This window comes from Balaenoptera borealis (genome assembly GCF_965194805.1).
Source record: "Balaenoptera borealis genome assembly, chromosome: 8".
Classification (NCBI taxonomy): Eukaryota; Metazoa; Chordata; class Mammalia; order Artiodactyla; family Balaenopteridae; genus Balaenoptera; species Balaenoptera borealis.
In genome coordinates this window covers 67,234,336-67,261,558 of record NC_138865.1, presented here as the reverse complement: position 1 = coordinate 67,261,558, position 27,223 = coordinate 67,234,336, and the positions used below count along the sequence as shown (strand labels likewise).

Below are 27,223 nucleotides of genomic sequence, written 5' to 3'. Positions count from 1 at the left end.
CTGACACTGCTAACCTGGTCAGCCCTCTATTCTGACCAAGCCAGAATAAAATTTCACATTATATCAGTACCTTCAAAGCAAAGACAGAGGATCTTGGAGAGATATTACAACCTAAAGAAAGTCACTGAACTCTAAGTCCTCAATAGAAACTGAAAAAACTTCTGACTGACCAGTTACTATTATAAAACACAAAGAATTAAAAATGTACCTACTATTACAGTATAAGAGCTCCTACTAGGAGTAGTAGTTGGTTAGTTAGTTTTAAATTGGTAGGACAGATGTATTAGCATACTGGAGTGAGCATAATAGTCATGGGCACCAGTCTGTATACCATACACATGGAATGCAGAACATTCCATAATCCATTTAAATGTAGCTTAAGAGAGTTTCAATCATAATGACAAGAATAAACAGGTTAATTCTTAGATGTCTACAATGATCATGCCATGTCCAGTAACATCTTCTTCAAATATAAAAATATATGAAAAATAGGGCACCAAAGAAAATACTAAGATTCCTATTACCACCATAAAATATTGTCAAGTGCTTGCAAGTACATTTAGATGTTGTTCACAGTAGAGAACTTACAAGGACAATCACCAAAAAAATAAAATAAAAGTAAAATATATTAAGCTTTTTATTAAGTTAGTATAATTCCTATGATGGTTAGTATATCTCAGTCACAACTGCTGATGCTTTTTTAAGTTTTTATAATCAATATATGGAAGGCATGCAATAATAAGTTCTTCTTTTGTACATCCCTTCAGACAACATTTTTCTGAGTATCCTCTGCGTTTTCTTTGGGGATGATTCCCCCAAAACAGATTGCTTAAGGTTTTAATTTTGTTTGTATTTTTCTTCTGAAATTCTACAATCTCATGAATATATGGACTGATATCTTGTGATGAGGAAAATATCTCTTGTCTTGTCTTAAAAGGCAAGTTAGGCTTTTTGTACTGATGCTCAGGCAGTGACTGCATCTTCAAATTGTTTATTGCTTCTTCCTGAGAGGCAGAAGTAGAGACTGTTGAGAGACAAAAAAAAAATCCTACTTTATTAAAATCTTCCTTTAGCTGAAAATTTAATCATAATGCTGTAATACTAGAGTCAGCTAATTTTGAAAACACAAGTAATCACATTTTAACTAGTAAAATGGTTATTTGAAAGCAATGTATATTTTTAACTAAAATAGTTGTAGGTATTGTTTTCCTATAAAAAAGGCCTAGAAACGTTTGCACATTTTTATGCAAAAAATATTTTTGAGATATAACTCATATGCCATAAAATTCAGCATTTTAAAGTACACAATTAATATATATTCACAAGGTTGTGCAAACATCACCACTACCTAATTCCAGAACATTTCTATCACCCACAAAAAAACCCCCACCCATTAGCAGTCACTCCCATTTCCTTCTTCCTCCAGCCCCTGGCACCTACTAATCTACTTTCTATTCTATGGATCTGCCTAAATCATACCATATGTGGCCACCTGTGTCTGGTTTCTTTCACTGATCATAATATTTTCAAGGTTCAACCATGTTGTAGCATCTCTAGCAATACTTTATTCTTTTTATGGCTGAATAATTTTCCACTGTATCGATATATCACATTTTGTTTACCTGTTTATCAGTTGATGAACATTTGGGTTGTTTCTACTTTTTGACTATTATGAATAGCACTGCTCTGAACACCCACATACAAGTTTTTGTGTGAACACATTTTCAATTTTCTTGGACATATACCTAGGAGTAGAACTGCTGGATCATATGGTAAATTTGTTTAACTTTTTTAGGAACCGCCACACTATTTTCCACAGTGGTTGTACCATTTTACAATCCCACCACTAGGCTTCCAACTGCTACACATCTTCACCAACATTTGATATTTTCCATTTTTTGATGAGAGCCATCCTAATGGATGTGAAGTGGTATCCCATTGTGGTTTTGATTTGCAATGACCTTGCAACTAATGATGTTGAGCATTTTTCATGGGCTTATCATATATCCTCCTTGTAGAAATGTCTATTCAAATCCTTTGCCAATTTCTAATTGAGTTATTTGTCTTTTATGCACATTTTTAACTAAGTGGTTAGTAGAAGCCATTTTGGTTTTTGTTGAAATATAAAGAAATGGAGAAGTGATATGCTCAATGCACTGATTATTTCTATTATACTGCTCTTACTCAATATTACTGATAATATATTAAAATAACACCAGAAGGTAATTAATTGGCGGCTTGTTGGATTTCCATCATTGCCCTTGCCCATCTACAGTCCCTTTTGGGGGATATATTTGCCTCTAGCCACTGCTGTAGAGTCACCCTTAGGCAGTCATAGGGTGATTCCACCTTATATCCACAGATGAATGAATAGTCAGGAGGTTGGCACCTGACCCCAAACAAACCAATCTACTACAGTGGCCAGCAATCCATGCCATGCGAAAAATAAGTTGGCTCAATCAGATTTCCTCTCTTTAAAATTAGAATTAAGAAGTAATGAGAACAAGATGAGTTAGAACCAAAACTGAAAGGATACTATGAATCTTATCATGACAAGCTAAAGTTATAAAGGAACATAGATATTAGAGGAGAAAAGATTCAGAGAGCGAAAGAGATAAGGTGATTTTTAGCACTGACTTGATTCCTTAGGCTTTCCAGGGCCTTTCCAGATCCATTTACAGATCTTGGTTTTTTTTGTTTGTTTTTTTTTAAAATATTAATACACTAAAGGCTCTGGGAAGTCTTTTTTTTTTTTAAGTATTTGTTTATTTATTTATTTATGGCTGTGTTGGGTCTTCGTTTCTGTGCGAGGGCTTTCTCCAGTTGTGGCAAGCGGGGGCCACTCCTCATCGCAGTGCGTGGGCCTCTCACTATCACAGCCTCTCTTGCTGCGGAGCACAGGTTCCAGATGTGCAGGCTCAGTAATTGTGGCTCACGGGCCCAGCTGCTCCGCGGCATGTGGGATCTTCCCAGACCAGGGCTCGAACCCATGTCCCCTGCATTGGCAGGCAGACTCTCAACCACTGCGCCACCAGGGAAGCCCCAGATCTTGTTTTTATAATAACTATCCTCTGCTTTTTTCTTGAGGGTATTTAGAAGAAACTCTGTCTCTTGCAGTGACAGTCCTATTAGAATACTCTGTAATAACTTTGTATTTAATAAATGCCTAAGACGAAATGTGAAATAGTAAAACTTTAGGACAGATATTAATCTATTCTAAAGTAGCAAATAAATAATGTCATCTAAGACAGATAAATATGTGATCAATTAAAGTGTGTCACAATGAACAGAGTACACTGAAGGGAAAAGTGAATTAGGTTGTCTAGGCAGGTTGAAGAAAGACCTTCCTGGATGTGATGTGCCATGTTCTGTCACTTGAAGGGAAAAAAAAGGCAGACAGTAATAAGGAAACTTGTTCATGAATGAAGGCAACTAGAGACTAGTTAATGAAAAGTACATGTCAAATTGGAGAGGGAACTTAAAGCGAAACAAGCTGTACTCATCAGGAAACAAGAAAGGTTAAAAATGAGTATTCAAATCAATGAATTTGAGAAAGAGCAACAGAGATAACCCAAATAAGTAAGAAGGAAAGAAATCAATGAAATATAGAAACAAAACAATATAAAGGTTTAGAAAACCAAAAGTTGGTTCTTTTAAAGGATTAATAAAATAGAACTTTAGCCAGACTAATCAAGAAAAAAAGATGAAAATGAACAAAATACACTAGGAAAAAAAGGACTACAATACAGATACAACTGCAGTTCATACAAATCAACATCAAAAAACAAAACAACCCAATCAAAAAATGTACAGAAGAACTGAACAGACATTTTTCCAGAGAGGAAATGCAGATGGCCAACAGGCACATGAAAAGATGCTCAACATCGCCAATCATCAAGGAAATTAGTCAAATCAAAACCACAGTGAAATATCACCTCATACCTACCAGAATGGCTATCATCAAAACTAACACAAATAACCAATGTTGGCAAGGATGAGGGGAAAAGGGAACCCTCGTACTGTTGGTGAAGATGTAAACTGGTGTAGCCACTCTAGAAAACAGCCTGGAGGTTTCTCAAAAAACTAAAATTAGAACTACCATATAACCCAGCAATTTCACTTCTGGGTATATATCCAGAAGAAACAATACACTAATTCGAAAAGATACAGGCACCCCAATGTTCGCAGCAGCATTATTTACAATTGCCAAGATATGGAAGCAACCTAAGTGTCCATCAACATATAAATGGATAAAAAAAGATGTGAGATATATATATATATATATATATATACACACACACACACACACATATATGTATATATGTATATACATACATACATATATATATGTATGTATGTATATATAATGGAATATTACTCAGCCATGAAAAAGAATGAGATTTTGCCATCTGCAGCAACATGGATAGACTTGGAGGGTATTATGCTAAATGAAGTAAGTCAGACAGAGAAAGACAAATACTGTATGATATCACTATATGTGGAATGTAAAAAATACAGCAAATAGTGAATATAACAAAAAAGAAGCAGTCTCATAGATATAGAGAAGAAATGAGTGGTTACCAGTGAGGAGAGGGAAGGGAGGAGAGGTAAGATAGGGGTGGGGGATTATGAGGTAAAACAATTATGTATAAAATAAGCTACAAGGGTATATTGTACAATACCAGTAATATAGCCAATATTTTATAATAGCCAATATTTTATAATAACTATAAAGAGTATAAAAGTTGTACACCTGTAACATATAATATTGTACACCAACTATACTTCAATTAAAAAAATTTTTTTAAACCATAAGCCCATTTCACTTACAAATGTTTGTTTGAAAGTCCCAAATAAGGTATTAGTTAACTGAATCCATGAACGTATTTTACAAATATATTAAGAAAGTGTTTATCCCAGAAACGCAAGATCACAAAATCTATCAATGCAATTTACTATATTAATAGACTCCCATCCTCACTCTCAGCTGGTTTTGCTTTCTACTTTATGAGAAAATTGAAGCAATCAGAAGAGAACTTATATTTGCTCCCTTCACCGTTTTTTTACTCATCTCTTAACATCCGTACCCATAATTCTGCCTTCTTAAGTATTTCCATAGATGAATTATCCACTCTAAAACCAATTTCTCCACTTATGGACTAGATCTATTTCCTCCTGCCCACTCCGGGATATCACTCCAGCAGTGCTTCTCTTTATCTTTCTTTCATCATTATTTTTTCACTTCTAGTGAACCACTCCTACCAGCAAACAAATGTGCTATTTCTCCCACTTAAAAAAAAAAAAACAAGAAACACTTCTCTTGGCCCTGCTTACCATCCAATTTCTTTTCTCTCCTCTTTAGCAAAACTCCTTCTGTATTTATTAATTCATTTCTCTTCTCTTATTCTGTCTGAAACACATTCTATACAGGCTTTTATTCCATCACTCCACCAAAACTTCTCTTATCAAGCTCACAAACGACCTCTATATTGCTAAATTCAACAGCCAACTCTCATCTTATTTAACTAATAAAACAACACTCCTTCTTGATATGCTTTCTTCACTTGGTTTCCAGGATACCACATTCTCTCTCCTTCCCACCTAACTATTTGCACCTTTCTACCTCCTTTGCAAGTACTTCCTCTTCAGTTTTTTTAATGTTGATGTCTCCCAGAGCTCAGTCCTTGGTACTCTTTTCAATCCATACTTACTTTCTTCATGATCTCATCCCGTCTTATGGCTTAAAAAATTATCTATATACCTATGGCTCCTTAATTTCTTTCTTCAAGCAAATTTTTTCTTCCAAACTCCAGATTCATATATCCTACTTGCTACTCAACATCTCCACTCTGATGTCTCAAACTCAACATGTTTAAAACTCCACCTGAACTTTTCAAACTCAAAATGTCCAAAGCTGAACTACTAATACTGTTTTCCAAACCTGTTCCACTTGAGGCCTTTCCTATTTCAGTTGATAGTAACCCTATCCTTCCAGATGTTCAAAGCAAAAACTCTGAAATCACATATTTTTTTAACATATTGGAGTAATTCCGGATTTTTCTTTCTTCTCATATCTCACATCATATCTGCCCAAATATATCTAGATTATAACAGTTTTCACTGTTTCCACTCACTGCTACCATCCTTATCCAGATGCTATCCTCTCTAATACCTTCCTAACAGGTCTCTCTGTTTCTACTCTTGCCTCCCTACAGTCTATCCTCAACACAGTGGTCAAAGTGATCCCTTTAAAATGTCAATTATGTCACTCCTCTGCTCAAAAACCTGTAACGACTCCTTGCAAATGCTGTAAGAAAAAAAAAAAAAATAGAAGAGTGGTATAAAGTTTAGAAAGTGAAACTATTAAGATAGTTCCACATAATTAATGGATTAATATCAACCTATAAAACTCAACTGTATTTCTCTGACCAATGATCACTAACTAGAAATATAATTAACAAGTATTTACAATAGCAACAAAATTAAAGTATTAAGCATTAACTTAACCAACAATACAGAAAGTCTCTATAGAGAAAACTTTAAAATTCTAATGACAGAATACAAAGATATTCCATGTTTTTGGTTGGGATGACTTTTTGTTAAAGAGATGTCAATTCTCTTCAAATTATTCTCTGTAATTCCATGCATCCCACTTAAATTCCAGATGGATTTTTATAAAATAAATTCAATAAGCTTACTCTTAAATATATATGTAAGGATAAAGGCAGAGGATTAGTTCAGTCAATCTTAAGGGAAAAAAATAAACATTGGAGACTGGCTGTCCAAGATAAATGACATCCTACAGAGTCATAGTACTAAAACAGTGTAGTAATAATACAAAGTCAAACAAAAAGACCAACTGAATAAAATAAGAATCTCAGACAAACTTAATAAACAATAAAAGTGGCTCTACAATCAATGGGAAAAAACCAATTGTTCAGTAGATAGTATTCAGAAAATTATTTCCTCATGTAGAGAAAAGTAAGACACTGAGAAAACTAAGATAGTATCCCTAGCCAGAACAGAACCAAAAATGGGCCCCAGAATTAAGGACCTAATGAGAACAGTAAAACTATAAAGTTAACAGAAGAACAGAAAAGGAACCTCTAACACTTTTGAAAGTTTTGTTCGTACTTTTGAAAGTATGAACAATAAGGCAAAACACTTATCATCTAATTGTATAAAAATTAAGACTTTCTGTCAAACACCAGTAGACAGATGACAGAATAGGAGAACATATCTGTAATATCTAAAACCTACAGCTGATTACTATTGTATCTAGATTTTGAATAACTCTTACAAATCAACTGGAAGATGACAATTCCAACAAAAAGTGAGCAAAATGTATAAACAGGAAATTTTCAAAAAAAGGAACCCAAGAGGCTAATATGTATATGAAGAGGTGCTCAAATTCAGAGCAAATTAAGACAAAAATGAGACACTATTTCACGCCTGTGGCACTGGCAAAAGTTAAAAATTGTATAATGTTAATTCTTGACACGGATACAAGAACACAGGAATCCTCATGTACTAGTGGTGCAACTATAAATTGGTGTAGCCATTCTGCAAAGCAATCTGAATGCACCTCAAGTAAATTAAGCATACATATATTTTATGATACATCAATTCTACCCCTAGGTATATATCCCAGAGAAATGTCCACACAGATCCATAAGGGGGCATATACAGTGATGCTCACTGCAGTGTTATTTATAGTGGCAGGGAGTTGAAGGCTATATAGGTTAGATGTTCATCACTAGGAGAAAGAATAAGTAAAATGTGAGGAATGCGTATGAATATTATGCAGCAGTTTGAAGCAATGACTAAAAGTTCACATAGCAATAATAAGATACAGATCTCAAATACCATTTAGATATATTTTTAAAATACATGTACAGGAAATAATGCACAATTTGCAATAAAACGTATACAAACAAAAATACATAATAAAACATTGGAATGGCTGCCTATGGGAGGAGGAGAATGGGCATGAAGAAAGGAGATATGTGGAGACTAATCATCTTCTAACATACCATATAATTTATTTATGTTTATTGTCTATCTTCACTATTCTGTAAGCTTCATGAAGGCAAGAACCTTCACTGCCTCCTGAGTGAAACTGTTCACTCTTATATCCCAGGCAGCATGAATAATACCTAATATACAACAGGCACACAAATTTTGTTGAATTAATATATAAATAGAGAGGTTCTGCATAGCCAGTTGTGATAATGATATCTAAAGAAACAAGCAAATGAACAAAAAAACAAGAATAGATGAATGAAGACCAAGAATGGGGGAATACAGCCTATCTAACTGGAATAGGGGTTATGGATTATGAAAAACTGGTGATGAAACTTTGATGATTTCACCTGGCACTAAGAGTTAGGCAGCACCATACTCAGCCAGAATTTAGAAATATGACGTTAGCTTCATGGTACCACACTATGAGGTAGGCATGAGACATGGCCCATACATTCAGGATCCACTAACAAGAAGCACACATCTCAAATTCAAGTTATGCATGCGTAGTCCTGAAAAAAAGCATTTTTGAATATCAGTGTATCAAACTATCTTTTCCTGTGTCAGACTCAAATAGATCATCAGAAGATTAAAATTGTTGATAATTGACTTGATCTAATATAGAAATATATTCTGCTGATATAAGCTAAATAAAAATTAATCAACTTTACAGCAACATTCACATGTAAAAGAAATTGCATACTTATATGTTCTACATTGGAATTCTATATTGGAAACACATACCTCCCTACAACTTCTAAATTAGTCACTGGAAATTAATAGGACAGACTACATGTCGTCTTTCCTTATAAATTAAGAATTCTTTAAATTTTAATACCCATTCATATTGATAACCTAAATCCATTTTTCATTCTTCCATATATTTTAAAACAACCATGGTTTTATTGCCACATGATATTTCCACTTCAGCAAACTGTCCTTTATATAGTTCCCATAGTAACATGTTTAATGAGTATGAGAACTCTGAAATATTATCAGATGTATTTTCATTTCCTACGAATCCTGTTTCATTGCAGATCCCTCCTCATTGAATTAATGACATGTTCTCCTTCAGGGGATTGTGAATAATACCTGAGACAAAGGAGTCATTAATCAGCTCTGAGTTTTAAAGTTGACTTTTTATTAATGAGAAAAGAGTCTCCTCCAGAGTAGGCTTTGTCGAGAAAAAGGATTCTAAACTCTTTTTCAATAACAAACTCAAGCTTGGATGACTGAAGGTAAAATTTTGAGTAGGTTATAGGTAATGAGAGCACAGTATTTGATGTGAGAGAAATGCCCACTGAACATGAAGTAGAAAGGGTAGGTCCACCTTGCATTTCTGGGAGAAAAGAATAATGAAGAAATAGAGAAGTGAACTAGTCCCTTGTTACTCAAAGAGCGCTGTCCAACTAACGGAATAAGCATCACCTGGGAGCTTATAAAAATGTAGACTCTCAGGCCCCACCCCAGACCTACTGAATCAGAATCCGTATATTAACAGTATTGCCCAGGTGATTCATATACACATTAAAGTGTGAATATCAACTGAACTAAGGTACAATTTAGAGACTGGTGAGAAACAATTCCTTCTTTGTAAGAGCAGGATAAAGTGAGTTTATATGTAGGCGGTTTTGATGGTGGAAAATGATCACGATTCAGTCTGATGCTTTCTATTGTTTCTGTCTTTAAAAGTTTTCATTCCCCTTATATGCAGATGGCATGATACCCTATATAGAAAACCCTAAAGACTCCACACAAAAACTACTAGAACTGCTAAACAAATTTAGCAAGGTAGTAGGATACAATATTAACATACAGAAATCTGTTGCATTTCTTTACACTAACAATGAGATACCAGAAACAGATAGTAAAAAAAAAAAAAAAAAAAACCCTTTTAAAAATCACATCAAAAAAAAAAAAACCTAACAATAAACCTGACCAAGGAGTGAAAGACTTATACCCTGAGAACTATAAAATATTGATAAAGGAAACTGAAGATGATTCAAAGAAATGGAAAGATATCCCATGCTCTTGGATTGGAAGAAATCTACAGATTTAATACGATCCCTGTCAAATGACCCAAGACATTTTTCACAGAACTAGAACAAATAATCCTAAAATTAATATGGACCTACAAAAGACCCAGAATTGCCAAAGCAATCCTAAGGAAAAAGAACAAAGCTGGAGACACAACCCTCCCAGACTTTAGACAATACTACAAAGCTATAGTCATCAAAACAGTGTGATACTGGCACAAAAACAGACATATGGATCAACTGAACAGAATAGAGAGCCCAGAAATAAACCAACACACCTACAGTCAATTAATCTTCAACAAAGGAGACAAGAATATACAATGGAAAAAAGACAGTCTCTTCAGCAAGTGGTGCTGGGAAAGCTGGACAGCCCCACGTAAATCAATGAGGGTAGAACACTCCCTCACACCATACACAAAAATAAACTCAAAATGGCTTAAAGACTTAAATATAAGACATGACACCATATAACTCCTAGTAGAGAACATAGGCAAAACATTCTCTGACATAAATCATACCAATGTTTTCTTAGGTCAGTCTCCCAGGGCAATAGAAATAAAAGCAAAAATGAGCAAAGGGGACCTAATCAAACTTATAAGCTTTTGCACAGCAAAGGAAACCATAAACGAAACGAAAAGACAACCTACAGAATGGGAGAAGATATTTGCAAATGATGTGACCAACAAGGGCTTGATTTCCAAAATATACGAACAGCTCATATAGCTCAATATAAAACAAAACAAAACAAACAACCCAGTCAAAAACTGGGCAGAAGAACTAAATAGACACTTCTCCAAAGAAGACTACAGATGGTCAATGGGCACATGAAAAGGTGCTCAACATTGCTAATTATTAGCGAAATGCAAATCAAAACTACAATGAGGTATTACCTCACACTGATCAGAATGGCCATCATCAAAAAGTCTACAAATAATAAATGCTGGAGAGGGTGTGGAGAAAAGGGAACCCTCCTACACTGTTGGTGGGAATGTAAATTGGTACAGCCACTATGAAGAACAGTATGGAGGTTCCTTTAAAAATTATTGGGGTGGCCAAAATGTTCATTTGTTTTTGTTTTTTTTTTCCCCGTAAGATGGCTCTGGTAGCGTTTAGTTGTCTTTAACTTCATTCGAAACAATTTTGTTAGTTTGTATTGTGACAGCTGTCATATCAGCATATATTTTAAAAAAAAAACTTATCAGGGATTTCCCTGGCGATCCAGTGGTTAAGACTTCACCTTCCAATGCAGGGGTTTGGGTTCAATCCCTGGTCAGGGAGTTAAGATCCCACATGCCTCTCGGCCAAAAAACCAAAACATAAAACAGAAGCAATATTGTAACAAATTCAATAAAGACTTTAAAAATTGTCCACACCAAAAAAAATCTAAAAAAATACCACAACCTATCAAAATTGGTGAGTTTTTGTGTAGCCATTTTAATATTGAAGATGGAAGAAAAACAGCAACATTTTTGGTATATTATGCTTCGTTAATATTTCAAGAAAGGTAAAAATGCAACTGAAATGCAAAAAAAAATTTGTGCAGTGTATGGAGAAGGTGCTGTGACTGATCAAATGTGTCAAAAGTGGTTTGCGAAGTTTTGTGCTGGAGGTTGCTCACTGGACGATGCTCCATAGTCAGGTAGACCAGTTGAAGTTGATAGCGATCAAATCGAGACATTAATTGAGAACAATCAACGTTATACCATGCAGGAGATAGCCGACATACTCAAAATATCCAAATCAAGCAATGAAAATCATTTGCACTAGGTTGGTTATATTAATCACTTTGATGTTTGGGTTCCACATAAGTTAAGCAAAAAACCTTCTTGACCATATTTCTACATGTGATTCTCTACTGAAATGTAATGAAAACATTCCGTTTTTAAAACAAATGTGACAGGCGATGAAAAGTGGACACTGTATAATAAAGTGGAATGGAAGAGATCGTGGGGCAAGTGAAATGAACCACCACCAACCACACCAAAGGCCGGTCTTCAGCCAAAGAAGGTGATGTTGTGTATATGGTGGGACTGGAAGGGAGTCCTCTACTATGACCTCCTTCCTGAAAACCAAGCGATTAATTCCAACAAGCACTGCTCCCAATTAGACCAACTGAAAGCAGCACTCAGCGAAAAGCGTCTGGAATTAGTCAACAGAAAACACATAATCTTCCATCAGGATAACGCAAGACCGCATGTTCCTTTGATGACCAGGCAAAAACTGTTACAGCTTGGCTGGGAAGTTCTGATTCATCTGCCATATTCACCAGACACTGCACCTTCAGATTTCCATTTATTTTGGTCTTTACAAAATTCTCTTAATGGAAAAAACTTCAATTCCCTGGAAGATTGTAAAAGGCACCTGGAACAGTTCTTTGCTCAGAAAGATATAAAGTTTTGGGAAGATGGAATTATGAAGTTGCCTGGAAAACGCAGAGGGTAGTGGAACAAAATGGTGGATACATTGTTCAACAGTTACTGGTGAAAATGAAAAAAGTGTCTTTTATTTTTACTTAAAAGCCAAAGGAACACACACAATGGAATATTACTTATCCATAAAAAAAGAATGAAATAATGCCATTTGCAGCAACATGGATGAACCTAGAGATTATCATACTAAGTGAAATAAGTCAGACAGAGAAAGACAAATATGATTATCACTTATATGTGGAATCTAAAAAAATGATACAAATGAACTTATTTACAAAACAGAAATAGACATAGAAAACAAACTTATGGTTACAAAAGGGGAAAGGGGAGGAACAAATTAGAAGTAAAGGACTAACAGATACACACTACTATATATAAAATAAATAAAATAAGGACTTTCTGTGTAGCACAGGGAACTATATTCAATATCTTGTAATAACCTATAATGGAAAAAAATCTGAAAAAGAACATATACAAATATACATATATAACCAATCTAATAACTAAACTAATATTATATATAAATATAACTGAGTCAATTTGCTGTACACCTGAAACTAACACAACATTGTAAATCAAATACACGTCAATAAAAACATTTTTATTCTCTTAGCAGCAATAATCTTATAAGTTTTATTCATTCACTCATTAAAGAAGAATAAGTGCTTATCAGAATATAGCCAATACTTTATAACTTTAAATGGAATATAATCTACAGAAATTTTGAATCACCATGTTATACACCTGAGACTAATATTGTAAACCAACTACACCTCAAAACAAAAAAAAGAATAAGTGCTTATAATGGGCTAGGCAATGTTTTAGTTTGTTTCAGTCATCTACATTAGGGTCTCTCTTTTGGCACGATAGTCTAACTCCTTTCCTTAATTTCAGAAATCTTGACTTTTGCAAAATTTGTCCAAATCGAATCAACTGAATTACTATAAAGGCAATAACTTCAATGACACTACACTCTATAGACCACAGCCTACAAATAAAGTGCATTTTCTTTTAAAATGGCAAACATACTGGGACTAAAATGTGTTAGTCACAAAATGTAAAAACAGAAGAATGGATCTGAAACAAAAATATTCTTCCTAAAGACTGCTTAAAAACATTAAGTATAAATTCAATACATATTAAGCACATACCCTGTGCTCAGCCCTTTGCTAGACATTTCAGATAAAAACATACATGAGCAATCCCTATAATATGGTATGGCATACAGGGCTGGCCTTAAGAGATTGAGACTTGCCAGTAGCACAAGCCTAGTGCTTAGAAAGACCCTGCATTTTGTTTAATGCTCTGTTAGATATTGCGGTAGAATTGAGATTGGAGTGAGTAGCTATGAAATGGTCAGTGATGAGTTCACAGGGAAAATGATACCTAAATCAGGCTTTGAAGGACAAAATGGAGTTTGCCAGGTGACAAGGGCACTGCAGAAAGGGAAAGCGAGGGAAACAGCAGCATTCGTATACAGATGTGTAGACTTACATGTGTACACTTCCTCCAAGTTACAAAAAAAAAAAAAAAACTTCATAGATGTTTTGTGTATGTATTAGGCACAAATTCCATTTCCTGTATAAGTTCCATGCCTGGCAGAGCAAATTCGGGAATAAGAAATGTACACAGATGAAAAAACATGCCTTTGGTTTACATTTTTACCTGGGTTTGTCGCTCTCCTCCAGACCGGGAAAGTGGTTTGGGAGCTTTCCAACCAGTCAGGGATGAAGGTTTCAACCTTCTCCGAGGCCTGGGAAAGCAGCTGTGTGAAAGGCTTTTCCTCCTCAATGTGGCTCCAGTTAACACTGCCACAGAGTTTTACTATTTCTTGCAGTAGATGCCTGCCGCACAATTTCCTGGCTCGACTAATGTCGTTCAGCTCACGGGAGACCCGAACCAGCAGGAGCCCGACACACAAGCAGAGGAGCCGCGGCATCCCTGGACAGCCAATACAGACAGGTCCACCGAGAGCCCTAACTGCCTTCTGCCCCACGGCTGCGCGTGCGCACCTGGCGACCCTCCGATTTTCGCGTGCGGACCTCGCGAGAACTTCAAGACTAGGTGAGCGGCGCTGGCGCCTAAACTTCCCGCGTTGCACGGGGCTCTCAGGCCGTCCCAGGTGGCTGGCTGTTAATTCTTAAAATGACTGATTAGTTTTTCTTGCCATCCTCACTAGGGAGACTCATCAAATGAAATATGGGGCCGTAGTTAACGCATCCCTCTAGTGGAATGCGTTTCCCGCCTCTTTTGCCTGTTGGGACGTCGCTTCCTTCGAGGAACCTTTCATTTTCTTCATGGCGTTTATCTCGGTAGGTTTCCTCACATTTATTTGTGCGTCTGTTTGATAATTTCTTCCCCTAATCCCCGGGTTTCATGAAGGCAATGCCGGCGTCTGTTCTTGCTTCCCATTGTACCTCAGGGCCTGACGCATAGTTGGCAATCAAATATGTCGAAACATGTGTGCACGTTTTAAAGTCAGATGCAAAGCTTTCTGAGGAAATTCCTACCAGTTCTGCAGGGAGAAATGGGCCTTAGCCTCAATCTCCAGAACAAAGAGAGGACTTGGGATAATCTAGTTCTTTTGTTTATAGATTATAGAGGATTGTCCATTGCCAAATTATTAGTGTCAAGTTTAGTACTAGCCGGTTATTTTATCAGCAAAAGTGAGTTTATTCAGGAATAGCCAGAGGAATGCAATTCAGGACATGTGAACCATGACGGGCCGTATGCAAATCCAGAAAACGAGGAAGGGAACTTGCTTTTAAAGAGAAAAGGGGGGGAAGGTGGGAGGGGTTGTGATAACCAAAGAGTCCACTGAGGAAGCAGGGAGTCCAAAGTATGGGGTCTTCTCCTTGGCTGGGCTGCTTAGTCTCCGATTGGCTGGGATATGTGGGCCGGAGAGAAGCTTTTTTTCTTCCTGCTGGATTATAAGTAGAGGCGCCGTCCTCTTGGATATGTAGGCAACTGTCTCTTCCTGTGTGGGGCAATTGATGCTGCATGGCAGGGCCTGAGAGTGCCCCCTTCAGGTCTATCTTGGCTGCAATTTTAGTTGATGGTGTGACAGGGCCTTGTAGAGGATTTGTCTTCTAAGAATATCAGCATTTCGCTAAATTAAGAGGGAAGGGGCAGGGAAGTGCAGCATAATCGCTATAGGTTGCTTTGTCATTTTCAATGAAATTTTATTTTATTAGTGTGTCGTCGCTGAAGGGTGTCCTAGCAGCCACAAGGGGGCAGTCAGGGGCCGTCTCAGGAGTAGTCAACTTCAGGATGCCAAAGCCTCAGAGGCTCCCCCAATTGTCAACGCTATTCTCACCTCTTTCCTTTACAATGTTATTTTTTTCCCCTTCTCCTTTCTGCCTTCTGCCTCTATGCCTTTTTCTCCATTTTCTGTTTGCCCAGCTTTGCCCTGCTTCCCAGGGGCATCCATGAGTACTGTTACATTAACTGGCAGTCGGATTTTTTTAAAGATTGATGTAATTTGATTAGCACAATTTCATCACCTACTTTGAGAAACAATTCATGTCCAAACTATAGTGGCCATGAGTCCTAGGCAGAACTTTATCTGGGAAACCCTGTGAGAAAGGAAAATTATCATTATACTGAGAGGAAGATTTTTTTAAAAGCAAAAAAAACCCAAAACCAAACAAAAAAACACCTCTCAAGGAATATATGTCAGAACCAAGCAAATTTATACTCCCATTCTCTTTGTACTCTCTATATTCTCACCCTCCTTTGTACTTCTTCATACCATTCATTAAAGACTGACATGCTATATATTTTACTTCTCCATATTTTCTGTCTCCTCCTACCGAATGTAAGCTCCATGCAGACAGGGATTTTTGTTTATTTTGTTCACTTTGGTATCATCTTTGCCTTTAAAGACAAAGACATTGTTAACAGTGTCATAGTAAGTTCTCAGTAATAATTTAATGTAAATAATTATAGTAATATGAACAAATAATAAGTAAAATGTTAATAATATCAATAATCATATAATATTTGGTGAATGAATAAATGAATAAACTCCCTGAGAATTGACTACTTGTTCCTTTATACCCTATTTCATACTTATGTCATAATTATTCTTTATTGCACTATGGTGAATTTTTTTAAAAATCACGTAATTATCTCTTCTCTACTAGTTGTAAGCTCATTAAGGGCTGGAACTATTTTTGCTTCATATTTATTGATAATATCCAGTGCCTGGGACAATACCTGCTAAGTAGACCCTTAATAAACATTTATTGAATGAATGAACACATTCTTAACTACTACTACGACTTCTTGTTATCAAGAGTCAATGAATTTATTGAAATGAACAAATTATTAGTGAAATGGCTTATTTTGAATGAATAAGTTACTATTATTACTGAATGAGTTCCTGACTTATTTGTTAGTATCCTGTCCTAGCTACCTTATTCCAGAACATTGTCATAAAATTGGAGCTGCCCAATAAGCCATATTTGAGTATTTATAAATGAAAATTCCATTTATGCAAGAAAAATATGGAATTGTTAGTAATTATACTGGAATATTTGTTTTTCAAGTTATTTTAGCATTTTATGTTGATATCTTGATATGGGAACTAGGATTCCCATGGTTGAGTCCTTAAAATTTTTAGCTTAACGATATTAATTGTAGGTACAATTAATTATAGTAACTATAATTAACACTTGCTTGATTATAAAACAGGTAACAGGTAATATCTCTTTTATTTACTTTTTTGCTTTCTGTTCAGTTTATTGTCTGTCTTCCCCACTATAATATTGGTCTTGTTAACACTTTATTCTTGATGTTTACACCAAGTCTGTACATACAGATAGTGCAGAAATAGTAATAATAGTACTATTGCTTTTGAAAGAGTGATAATAATAACACATCATTTGTTGTGTGATTACTGTATGTCAAGCATTGCTCTAAGTGCTTGTACACATTTTACCCTATTTAATCCTGTAGTAATCATATCAAATAGTATTGCAATTATTTCTAGTTTATAGATGAGGGAGCTCATCTTAGAGAGACTAAGAAACTTGCCTGAAATGAGAGGGCAAGCAAGGGGCAGAAGGCTGATTAAAAATAGTCAGTCTGTCTCTGGAGCCCAAACTCTTAACCTACTTTATATAGCCATAATTTGTCAAAAAAATTACAAAAACAAAGAATCTGGTTTGGTGATGGCAGTACATGGTGCCATAATATCAAAGCAAATCTTTTTAGACCAAAACCTTAAATTACAGGAAATAATAATTTGGACAAAAAAAAAAAAAAAGTGTACACACACACACTAAAGTAATTGCCTCAGAATGAGTTTAAAAGTTCACTCCATTGGTAATAAAGACACTCAGAGGCTGGTCCCAGCCACAAGAGTAGGTAGCTGTACAAACTTTTACAGAAATCTTATACCCCAATTTACTTATGTGTGTCATTAATATAAGAACATGTGGTATAGGTTGAAGGTAGATAATAATAGTACCTTCTGACGGTGCTGTTAAAGGATTATATGAGATAATATACTAAATAACACACGAGATAATAAATGAGAAAATACTATGCCTGACACATAATAATAAGTATTATCTGTTATAATTATTGCCATCTCTATTTTGTTGGAATGTGAGAATCAAGTGAGATAATAGGTTAAATGTTCTTTAAAATAAATGTTGTATTCTTTTGTATATCAGATACCAGACTGTTAATTTGGCAAGAGTTTGAGAAATGCATTTTAAATCATTTTTCATCTTTTTATTTCTAGTACATAAAGGATAGTATGCAGTCAATATAGTCATGGTCCAGTCCTACAAGAAGAGATTTTCCATTAAGTCAGTTGGGGAAAAAAGTCTTTTGTGTTTAGGAGATATAAATGAAATAAGTGAAATATCTTTAAGCACCAGAAGCTTAGACTTCTTATTCTAATTATGTTGAAAACATAATGGAGTAAAAACATCATTGGTTAAATATTGAAATGAATTGTGGAAAATTTAAGTAAAATAATTTATAGAAGGGGGAGACTGGTATCAGCTGCAGTGGTCTTGGAAGACTTCATCTAGGAGACAGAACTTAACCAGGCTTTGATGGCGAGGTAGGTAGTACAAAAGCGGGGTTGAAATTTCAGGAAGAAGAGAGGATGGCAGGTGCAAAGGCATGGAAACAAGTGAGCAAGGCATATTCTAGGGAAAAGAACCTATAATACTGATGTTAGGGATTAGTAGAAGATGGAATATTGCTAGCAGACAAAGGGGACTTTAAAATTCAGACTAAGGAGTATGGATTTTATTCTTTTTATCCTATGGAGAGTAGAAGGTTATAAAATAATTTGTGGATAATGTATGGACAAGATGGAAATTGAAGCTTAAAGTAAGTAACTTGACTCTAGTGTATACAGAAGTGGAAGGAGAAGGATTGAAAATGGAGAAACCAACTAGAAGTCCACATTTTTGATCCGTGAATTGGCAAGAACGAGCAGTAGTATGGAAGGAGTGGGAATAAACAAAAAGGACCCATAAAAGTGATTTTTAAATGAACCGTCATTGGATTTGGTGACTCATTATATGTAAGCTGGATATGGGAGAGAGAGAAAAATTTAAGAAGACCAGGGCTTTTTAAAAATTGAAGTACAGTTGACTTACAATGTTGTGTTAATTTCTGCTGTACAGCAAAGTGACTCAGTTATACATATAGATAAAAATATATATACATTCTTTCTTATATTCTTTTCCATTATGGTTTATCTCAGGATATCTAATATAATTCCCTGTGCTATACAGTAGGACCTTGTTGTTTATCCATTCTATACATAATAGTTTGCATCTCCTAACTCCAAACTCCCAGTCCATCGCCTCCCCACCTCTCTTCCCCTTTGGCAACCACGAGTCTGTTCTCTATGTCTGTGAGTCTGTCTCTGTTTCATAGATAGGTTCGTTTGTGTCATATTTTAGATTCCACATATGAGTGATATTATATGGCATTTGTCTTTCTCTTTCTGACTTACTTCACTTAGTACGATAATCTCTAGTTTCATCCATGTTGCTGCAAATGACATTATTTAGTTCTTTTTTATGGCTGAGTAGTATTCCATTGTATATATGTACCACATCTTCTTTATCCATTCATGGATGGACATTTAGGTTGTTTCCAGGTCTTGGCTATTGTAAATACTGCTGCTATGAACATAGGGGTACATGTATCTTTTTGAATTATAGATTTGTCTAGATATCTGCCCAGGAGTAGGATTGCTGGATCATATGGTAATTCTATTTTTAGTTTTCTGAGGCACCTCCATACTATTTTCCATAGTGGCTACACCAACTTACTTTCCCACCAACAGTGTAGGAGGGTTCCCTTTTCTCCACACCCTCTCCGGCATTTGTTATTTGTAGACTTTTTAATGATGGCCATTCTGATTGGTGTGAGGTGGTACCTCCTTGTAGTTTTGATTGGCATTTCTCTATTAATTAGCAATGTTGAAAATCTTTTCATTTGCCTATTGGCCATCTGTATGTCAGAGAGACCAGGGCTTTGAGTTGTAGAGAATGAAAAGCTGATGACACTGAGGAAAATCATGAGGGGAATTTAATCCCACAGTAAAGTTTTAGACATGATGAATTTTAGATAACTGTTAAATATTCAAGGAATTCCCTTAATAAAGCAAATGGAAATGTGGGGTTGGAAGTATGCTAAGATGTCTAACCTGGAAGTCCAGATTTGGAAGTCAACAGCAAAAGAGTTGTGAGTTAAAGAAATAAAATTAAGTCAACTCTTTGACTGATGGACAGGCATACAGTTTCAAGGCAGCAAAGAAGAGGGAATTTCATGTGGTAAGAAGCAAGAAAAGAGATAAAGAAGGAGAAAAGATAAGAATTAAAGAGGATGTAATCAGAATGATGTCATTTCAGAAAAGCAAAAAGGAAGAGAATTTTTAGAAGATGGGGTCATCAATGGAGCAAAATATGAAAGAGAAGTAAAAGAGAAAAGAGTTAAGATTAAATTTTGTGATTGGAGGCCAGTGTGGAATCTAACAGGATAAGAGTCAGGTAGGGAACAGTTCATAGTGGGTTCCAGAGGGAATGAGGGGTAAAAAACTAGGAGCAGTTCTATTGATTTGGCAGAGGAAGAGTTGATGCAAAGACAGTTTTATTTGTTTATTGAAAAATATTAGAAACAGAGGAAGATTCCCATGCAGGAGGAAAGGTTGATAATATGCAAGGTCAAAGAGTGTGGCAAAATAATTAATTGAGACATTACATTTTCTCCGTATATTTTTCCATTTGGCCTCTCACACCATCACCCCACAAATTTAAACCATGTATCCAGAGCCTAAGTGTTTCCCTACTTGATGGACTTTTTCAGGGCAGAAAGCAGAAGTTGCTTAAAGTTGCTCTTACCATGACCCCTAAATACTGGAAGAGGCCAAAATTATGCAAGTGTCCCCAGTGGACAAGTAAGAGAGAAATGGATATGGGGAGGAAGAGGGAGAGATGGTGGGGGGTGGGAGGGGAGATTTTCCTTATACTGGAAAGAGGTTGAAGGTCTGGAGTCCTGAAATAAAGGATTATTTCTGTTCAGTGCTCAGTGGCAGTGACCTGGAGAGGAGAAGCATCAGAAGGGATGGCCGTATGGTATACCTAGGGAAACAGGACCCTGAGTAGAAAAACAACTACACTTGGCAAAGTTCTGCTGACCCCCAGCGAGGGAGGCAAGACCTGAATTGAGGGGACAATGCAGGCTAGGATAGTAGGTGTCATGGTGGTAGCTGTTGAAACTATGGGTCCTGGAGACTTAATGCTTTGGTGCTAAGACCATGAGTTTCAAGTACAGCTTAATGGGAAAGTTCCATTAGAATAATGTCTGATGCTAAATTCCCAATTCAGTGACAGGATTTAAACATATCAATTTGTTAAGAATAAAGTAGTTGGGTATTTGTTTCACACTAGAGACTGTGCTTGCAAATTCATACCTGTTAAACATAGACACAGTCTTTTAGGAATAAGAAAGGCTTGGGTCATAACTTATACAGGCAGGTGAAGAGGTTACATTTGGGGGATACTTTTCCATCTAAAATGGAAGAAGAGATAGGCTAGGAGTAGTGGTATGTACTGGAAGATGAAACTTAACTGGGTCACCAGATGATGGTGAAAGACTTCAGTGTTATTCAAGTATGATGTGAGAACTAGTGGGGTGGGGAGCAGACCTCAGAGCAAATGGAGTTCTGGAATTGACAATGAGCAATGTGCTGGGGAATAAGTAAGATATGAATGGAAGTGTTAAAATCAGCAACAAAGATTTCATGATGAAAGTGTAACTCCTGGAAAATGTTGACTTTCTCCCTGAAGAGTTACATTCTGTTGGTCTCTGCTTCCCTAATGAGAAGGAGCTCTTTGGGAGGTGGCCTTGGGGAGGACATGATGAACTTCAGAGGTTTGGTTATGATTAGCCATGTCTGGGGATTTGCAGTATAGGAAATGCTGTCTTCATCTTCTGTAATTCTTCATCTCCTGACATTTGATGGAGGAGATTAACTTGTTATAAGTACATTTTCTCTACAAATGCTAGCTAACAATGTATTGATATGTAGGTTAAAGAAACTGACTAAATACTAAGATGATACCATGCTGGTTTACCATTCTAACAAATGTTCATATCTTTCACAGTTTATTTTGCTTACGTAAATGTTCCATAAATTCTAAAATGGTGAACCTGAATGCATTTTTTTTTTTTACCAATCTAGTTCTTTTCTAAAAATAACCATTGACTTATTTTTTCAGTTCTCTATATGACTGTTCATTTATGTCACTTAAAAATATTTACTTGAATCTCTTAGAAGCATGAAAGTACTGTAACTTGAAAAACAATTGAGTTCATTTGGGCACAAAAATCCAAATGTATCTGGTGTTGAATCTGACTGTTTTCAAACATTATTTCAACAAGACAAAAAACAAAAAAAAACACCTGCTGTGGCTCCAGTAGAAAATTGCAAGGTTTGTGGTTTAATGTTCACATAGTCTATATTGACAAGATCAATTAAAATTTTTTATTACTTTTGTATGTACCTGGTGTTAGGTGTGTATAAAATGTTATTATGTCAGCTAAATAGTAAAGCTTTTAAAATCATTATAAAGTTAATAAGTAAAAAAGTAATTGATGCAATTATACCATTAATAAAAAAGACAGAGACTTCTTTAGCAGGAAAAGGATTAATTTTTGAGAGAAATTATGATGTGGGAAGACAATATTGTTCCAGGACACTTGAAAAATGTAAACACTAGTAATGATTTCTCATGTTCTAATAATCAATGGTGACTGATTTGGACATTGGTAAGCGCATCGTTGAGAATATACACGAAGGTAAATGAGAAATCAATAATTACTCTATATTGTGCATATTTTAAGAAAAGGTTTTTGTTGTCATTGTTGTTACAACATTTTTCACAGCATAAGTTAATTATATTGATTGCTTCCTTTTCCTTTTGTTCGGAAAGTAGTACCTCCATCAAAGACGGCTGCCTTTCAGACAGTGTTGTCTTCAGCTCCTGTGGCAAATTAGGAATGCTTTCTGACATTGTATTTAAGGTTTCTGCATGTTTATTGATGGAGGATAACAAGATTTCTGTTAAATTAAAAAAGAGAGGTGGGAGGTGTGGAAAAATATTCATGTCAAGCAGAATCAGGAAAATTATAAAATTTTGCGTAGATCAAAAGGTAACCATTGCCTCAGTGTAATTAAATATGAAACAGAATCAGCAAGTGTCCCAATAGCTAAACTTAGCTTACTTAGAGTTGAAGCATTACATTACCAACTTCTGCCTCCTCCACCCAGTCCCTCTCTGGACTCATCCCAAGACTGCATTAATGCTGGTCTCGTGGTACTTTCGACTCTCCCTCAGATTATTTGATAGATTACTTCCAACTGCATCCGCAGGGTGGAGCTGAGCGCAGGCAGCTAATGAGGTCTTGAGCTGGTTTTGCATATTGCCATTCCAATTGGTTGGCAGCCTGATGGCAACCAATGGGGGTTATGGACCAGCAGGGGCAACAGCTTTCACCTGCAGGGGTTTCAGGTCCAAGTAGCAGCTCTTCCTGGATGTTGGAAATTCTCTTGTGGCATTTCTCACACATAACCATCACGGATTCTAGGAATTTGAAGTCACATAACTTTACCTTTCATCACTCACCCACTGGGTCGTGCTTTCTCTAGAGAGTTGGCTCAGCAGCAGCCAGATTCCTAGCAGGAGAAAAAAAATAGGCTCCACATCCTGGATCTGGTCTCTCCTGCTCTGCCAGTTCAGTTTTTTCTGGTGACTGCAGCTGCCATTGCTATGGCCTTCGCCTGTATGCCTGTCCTGAGCTTCCGAATATTTTTCCTCCCTGGCTCCAGGTAGCTTTTAAAACCCTTGGGCTATCACTCAGCTCTTGAGTCAGTGGTCCCAACCCTTTCCCCAACAGCTTCCAAAGAATTTTCTCTCTCAGATCTTGTTCGCCCTCTACCCCTATCCTCCCCACATCCCATTTCCTTCCATGCTCTCAGTGTTTTTCTACTCCTCGCTTGTTTTAAACTTTTAATTTACCTCTTCTTCTTCCTTTCCTCCTCCACAACTATGTTTGTACTTACTTAAATATTTGTAATTTTTAATGTCATTTTCTCATGTAAAGGTATGGCATGGTCATTATAGAAAATATAGTTAAAATAAAAATAAAGCTGACCTGTAAGCTCATCAGCTTGAGATTATCTCAGTTAGCACTTGCTGTATAACCTATTATTTTTCCAAAGTATCCCTGAATTTATTTGTATTTCTTCTTCAAAGCATTAAAAGACTATAATTAGATTGATTTCTGTAGTGCCTTGTGTATCCATCTATAGTATTATGATGGGTGGTTGGAAAATTGTTCACAAAAGAAAGAAAACTGATTGTTTGAACCAAGTTATGTGAAAAGTATTAAAATTTCCAAAATATCACTTTTAGTTTGTACAGTGTTTAAAGTTTACTCAGATTTTCTTATTCATTATTGCAGAGGACCAGGATCTTAAGACTGGAGGGAACTTCAGCTTTCTAGAGATTCTGACAAGGATTAAGAAAACACATGGACCTCTAGGGTTGCCTTTTTTTTTTTTTTAACATGTATATACTGCAGTTTTATTTCAATTGCACAAACGAAGTTCGCGTGTAGGAAATTTAAATGAAACAGTACAGTAAAAATAGCAGAGAACCAAAAACTCTAAAAAGGAAGTACACCTAAAGCATGAGAATTCAACATTCAGTAGTGTTTCATCTTCAGTTTTGATTGACACTTGATGCTTGCAAATTTTGAAACAAACTTTGAGATCATAATGACTATCCTGAAGAGATTTCAGCACCAGCACTAAGATTTGTATGTTCAGTTGGTTTGCAATTGACTTGTTAGCCATTTACATAGTGTATAGTACAGATTTGTCACAGGTAGGGTTGCCTTTTAAGTCTTGGAAGATCTTCTTACTGTGGTAGGTGATCAGACTCTCACTTTATACCAATTTCTTATTTTCTTCTAACTTCCCTAGGTGATTGGTAAATTGTTACCAGCTATCTGAACTTTTTAATTTGAAATTATTATCTGTAGAGACTGGAGGACATACACACACACACACACACACACACACACACACACTCACAACCAAAAGACAAGGAAAAGCAATAGAATTTCACAATCCCAGGAAGAATAGGTTGGTAACACATGTTCGTGTGCAAAAATTTATATCTTTTTGATGGATTTATGGTATTCTATGTTTGTTGTATTTTGTGATCCGAAGTTTGTATCACTGTTTAAAATTTTAAGCAAGTCAATAGGGTTTGGGGTGCAATGGGCTCATTAAATGACTCTCAAAGTATACATAAACTTTTGAATGCAAATAGGCCCACATATCTATAAACCTGATTAATTTATGTTCAAAATCTAGTCAAAATCCACTGAGGTAAGCCTGAGGGCTTGATGGAAGTTATGGTATTTTTTGGATTTTTAAAAAATGTTTTGTAATTTTTTTAAAATAAATTTGTTTATTTTATTTATTTATTTTTGGCTGCATTGGGTCTTCGTTGCTGCGTGCGGGCTTTCTCTAGTTGTGGCGAGCGGGAGCTGCTCTTCATTGCAGTGTGCAGGCTTCTCACTGTGGTGGCTTCTCTTGTTGTGGAACACGGGCTCTAAGCGCGTGGGCTTCAGTAGTTGCAGCACGTGGGCTCAGTAGTTGTGGCTCGTGGGCTCTAGACGCAGGCTCAGTAATTGTGGCGCGTGGGCTTAGTTGCTCCGCGGCATGTGAGATCTTCCCGGACCAGGGCTCAAACCCGTGTCCCCTGCATCGGCAGGTGGATTTTTAACCACTTTGCCATGAGGGAAGTCCAGAAGTTATGGTACTTTTGAAATAAACTAGTAAATACTCTTCGATTCCAATAAAAAAGATATGATCTAGGTCCCTCATAATTGGAGGAAGACGTAGTCATCATTCATCAAATACTGGGCAATGTGTAACTCCACATAATACCTGTCTAGAGCTACAGAATGGGGTGGTTGTAGTAGTCATTCCAGGTGCATTTTTCATTAAGGCATTGTGTAACTCCACATAATACCTGTCTAGAGCTACAGAATGGGGTGGTTGTAGTAGTCATTCTAGGTGCATTTTTCATTAAGACAAGCAGTTTGGGAGGGTCTTTTCAAAACTGAGGTTTTGAAGGTATTTTTACGGGTTAACTGATTTTGGAGAACATTCCATGTGCACTACTGTTCTACAAAGTAATTGATTATTTTAAAAATGAATTTCCAGGTGTCTGTTCATATCATGCTAAAAATTCTTTCTAAACATTGTTTTCTATTTTATATGTTCTGCATATTAAACTTTTATCTTGTATTTGATTTAAAATTGTTTTCTCCCATGTTGTGAGTTTCCTTTCACTCTCATGATAGTGTCTTTTTTTTCTTAATATTTTATTTTATTTATTTATTTATTTATTTTTGGCTGCGTTGGATCTTTGTTGCTGTGCCCGGGCTTTCTCTAGTTGCAGAGAGCGGGAGCTACTCTTCATTGCGGTGCGTGGGCTTCTCATTGTGGTGGCTTCTCTTGTTGCGGAGCATGGGCTCTAGGCATGCAGGCTTCAGCAGTTGTGGCACATGGGCTCAGTAGTTGTGGCTCGCAGGCTCTAGAGCACAGGCTCAGTAGTTGTGGTGCATGGGCTTAGTTGCTCCACAGCATGTGCGATCTTTCTGGACCAGGGCTCGAACCTGTGTACCCTGCATTGGCAGGCGGATTCTTAACCACTGTGTCACCAGGGAAGTCCCTTATGATAGTGTCTTTTGATATACAAATGTTTTAAATTTTGACGAAGTCCATCATATCTTTCTTTTGTTGCCTGTGCTTTCGGTGTCGTATTTATTAAATCATTGCCTCATCTGATGTCAAGAAGATTTTCCCTATGTTTTCTTCTAAGAATTAGAAGAAAAATTAGAAGAACTAATTAGAAGATTATTTTTAGCTTTTACATTTAGAGTTAAATTTTGTTACATTTAGTTAACCTTTGCATATCCTGTGATGTCAGCATCCAAGTCCTTCTTCTGCAGGTGGATAATCAGTTTTCTCAGCACCACTTGTTGAAAAGATTGTCATTTCCCCATTAAATGTCTTGACACTGTTGTCAAAAACCATTTGACCAAAAATGCAAGTATTTTTCTGGGCACTCTGTTCTGTTCCATTGATTTACATGACTGTCCTTATGCCAATAC

At 36.2% G+C, this 27,223-nt stretch overlaps 1 protein-coding gene across 1 annotated transcript; it reads right to left on the bottom strand.

Moving 5' to 3' along the window:
• On the bottom strand, positions 1-26,018 carry INSL6 (insulin like 6). Its single transcript, XM_082404453.1, has 2 exons — positions 14,153-26,018; positions 1-1,024 (listed from the first exon to the last, which is right to left on the bottom strand). The coding sequence occupies exons 1-2, from the start codon at positions 14,424-14,426 to the stop codon at positions 681-683; spliced, it is 618 nt and encodes a 205-aa protein (XP_082260579.1). The 5' UTR covers positions 14,427-26,018; the 3' UTR covers positions 1-680.
• Between the last annotated feature and the right edge of the window lie 1,205 nt (positions 26,019-27,223).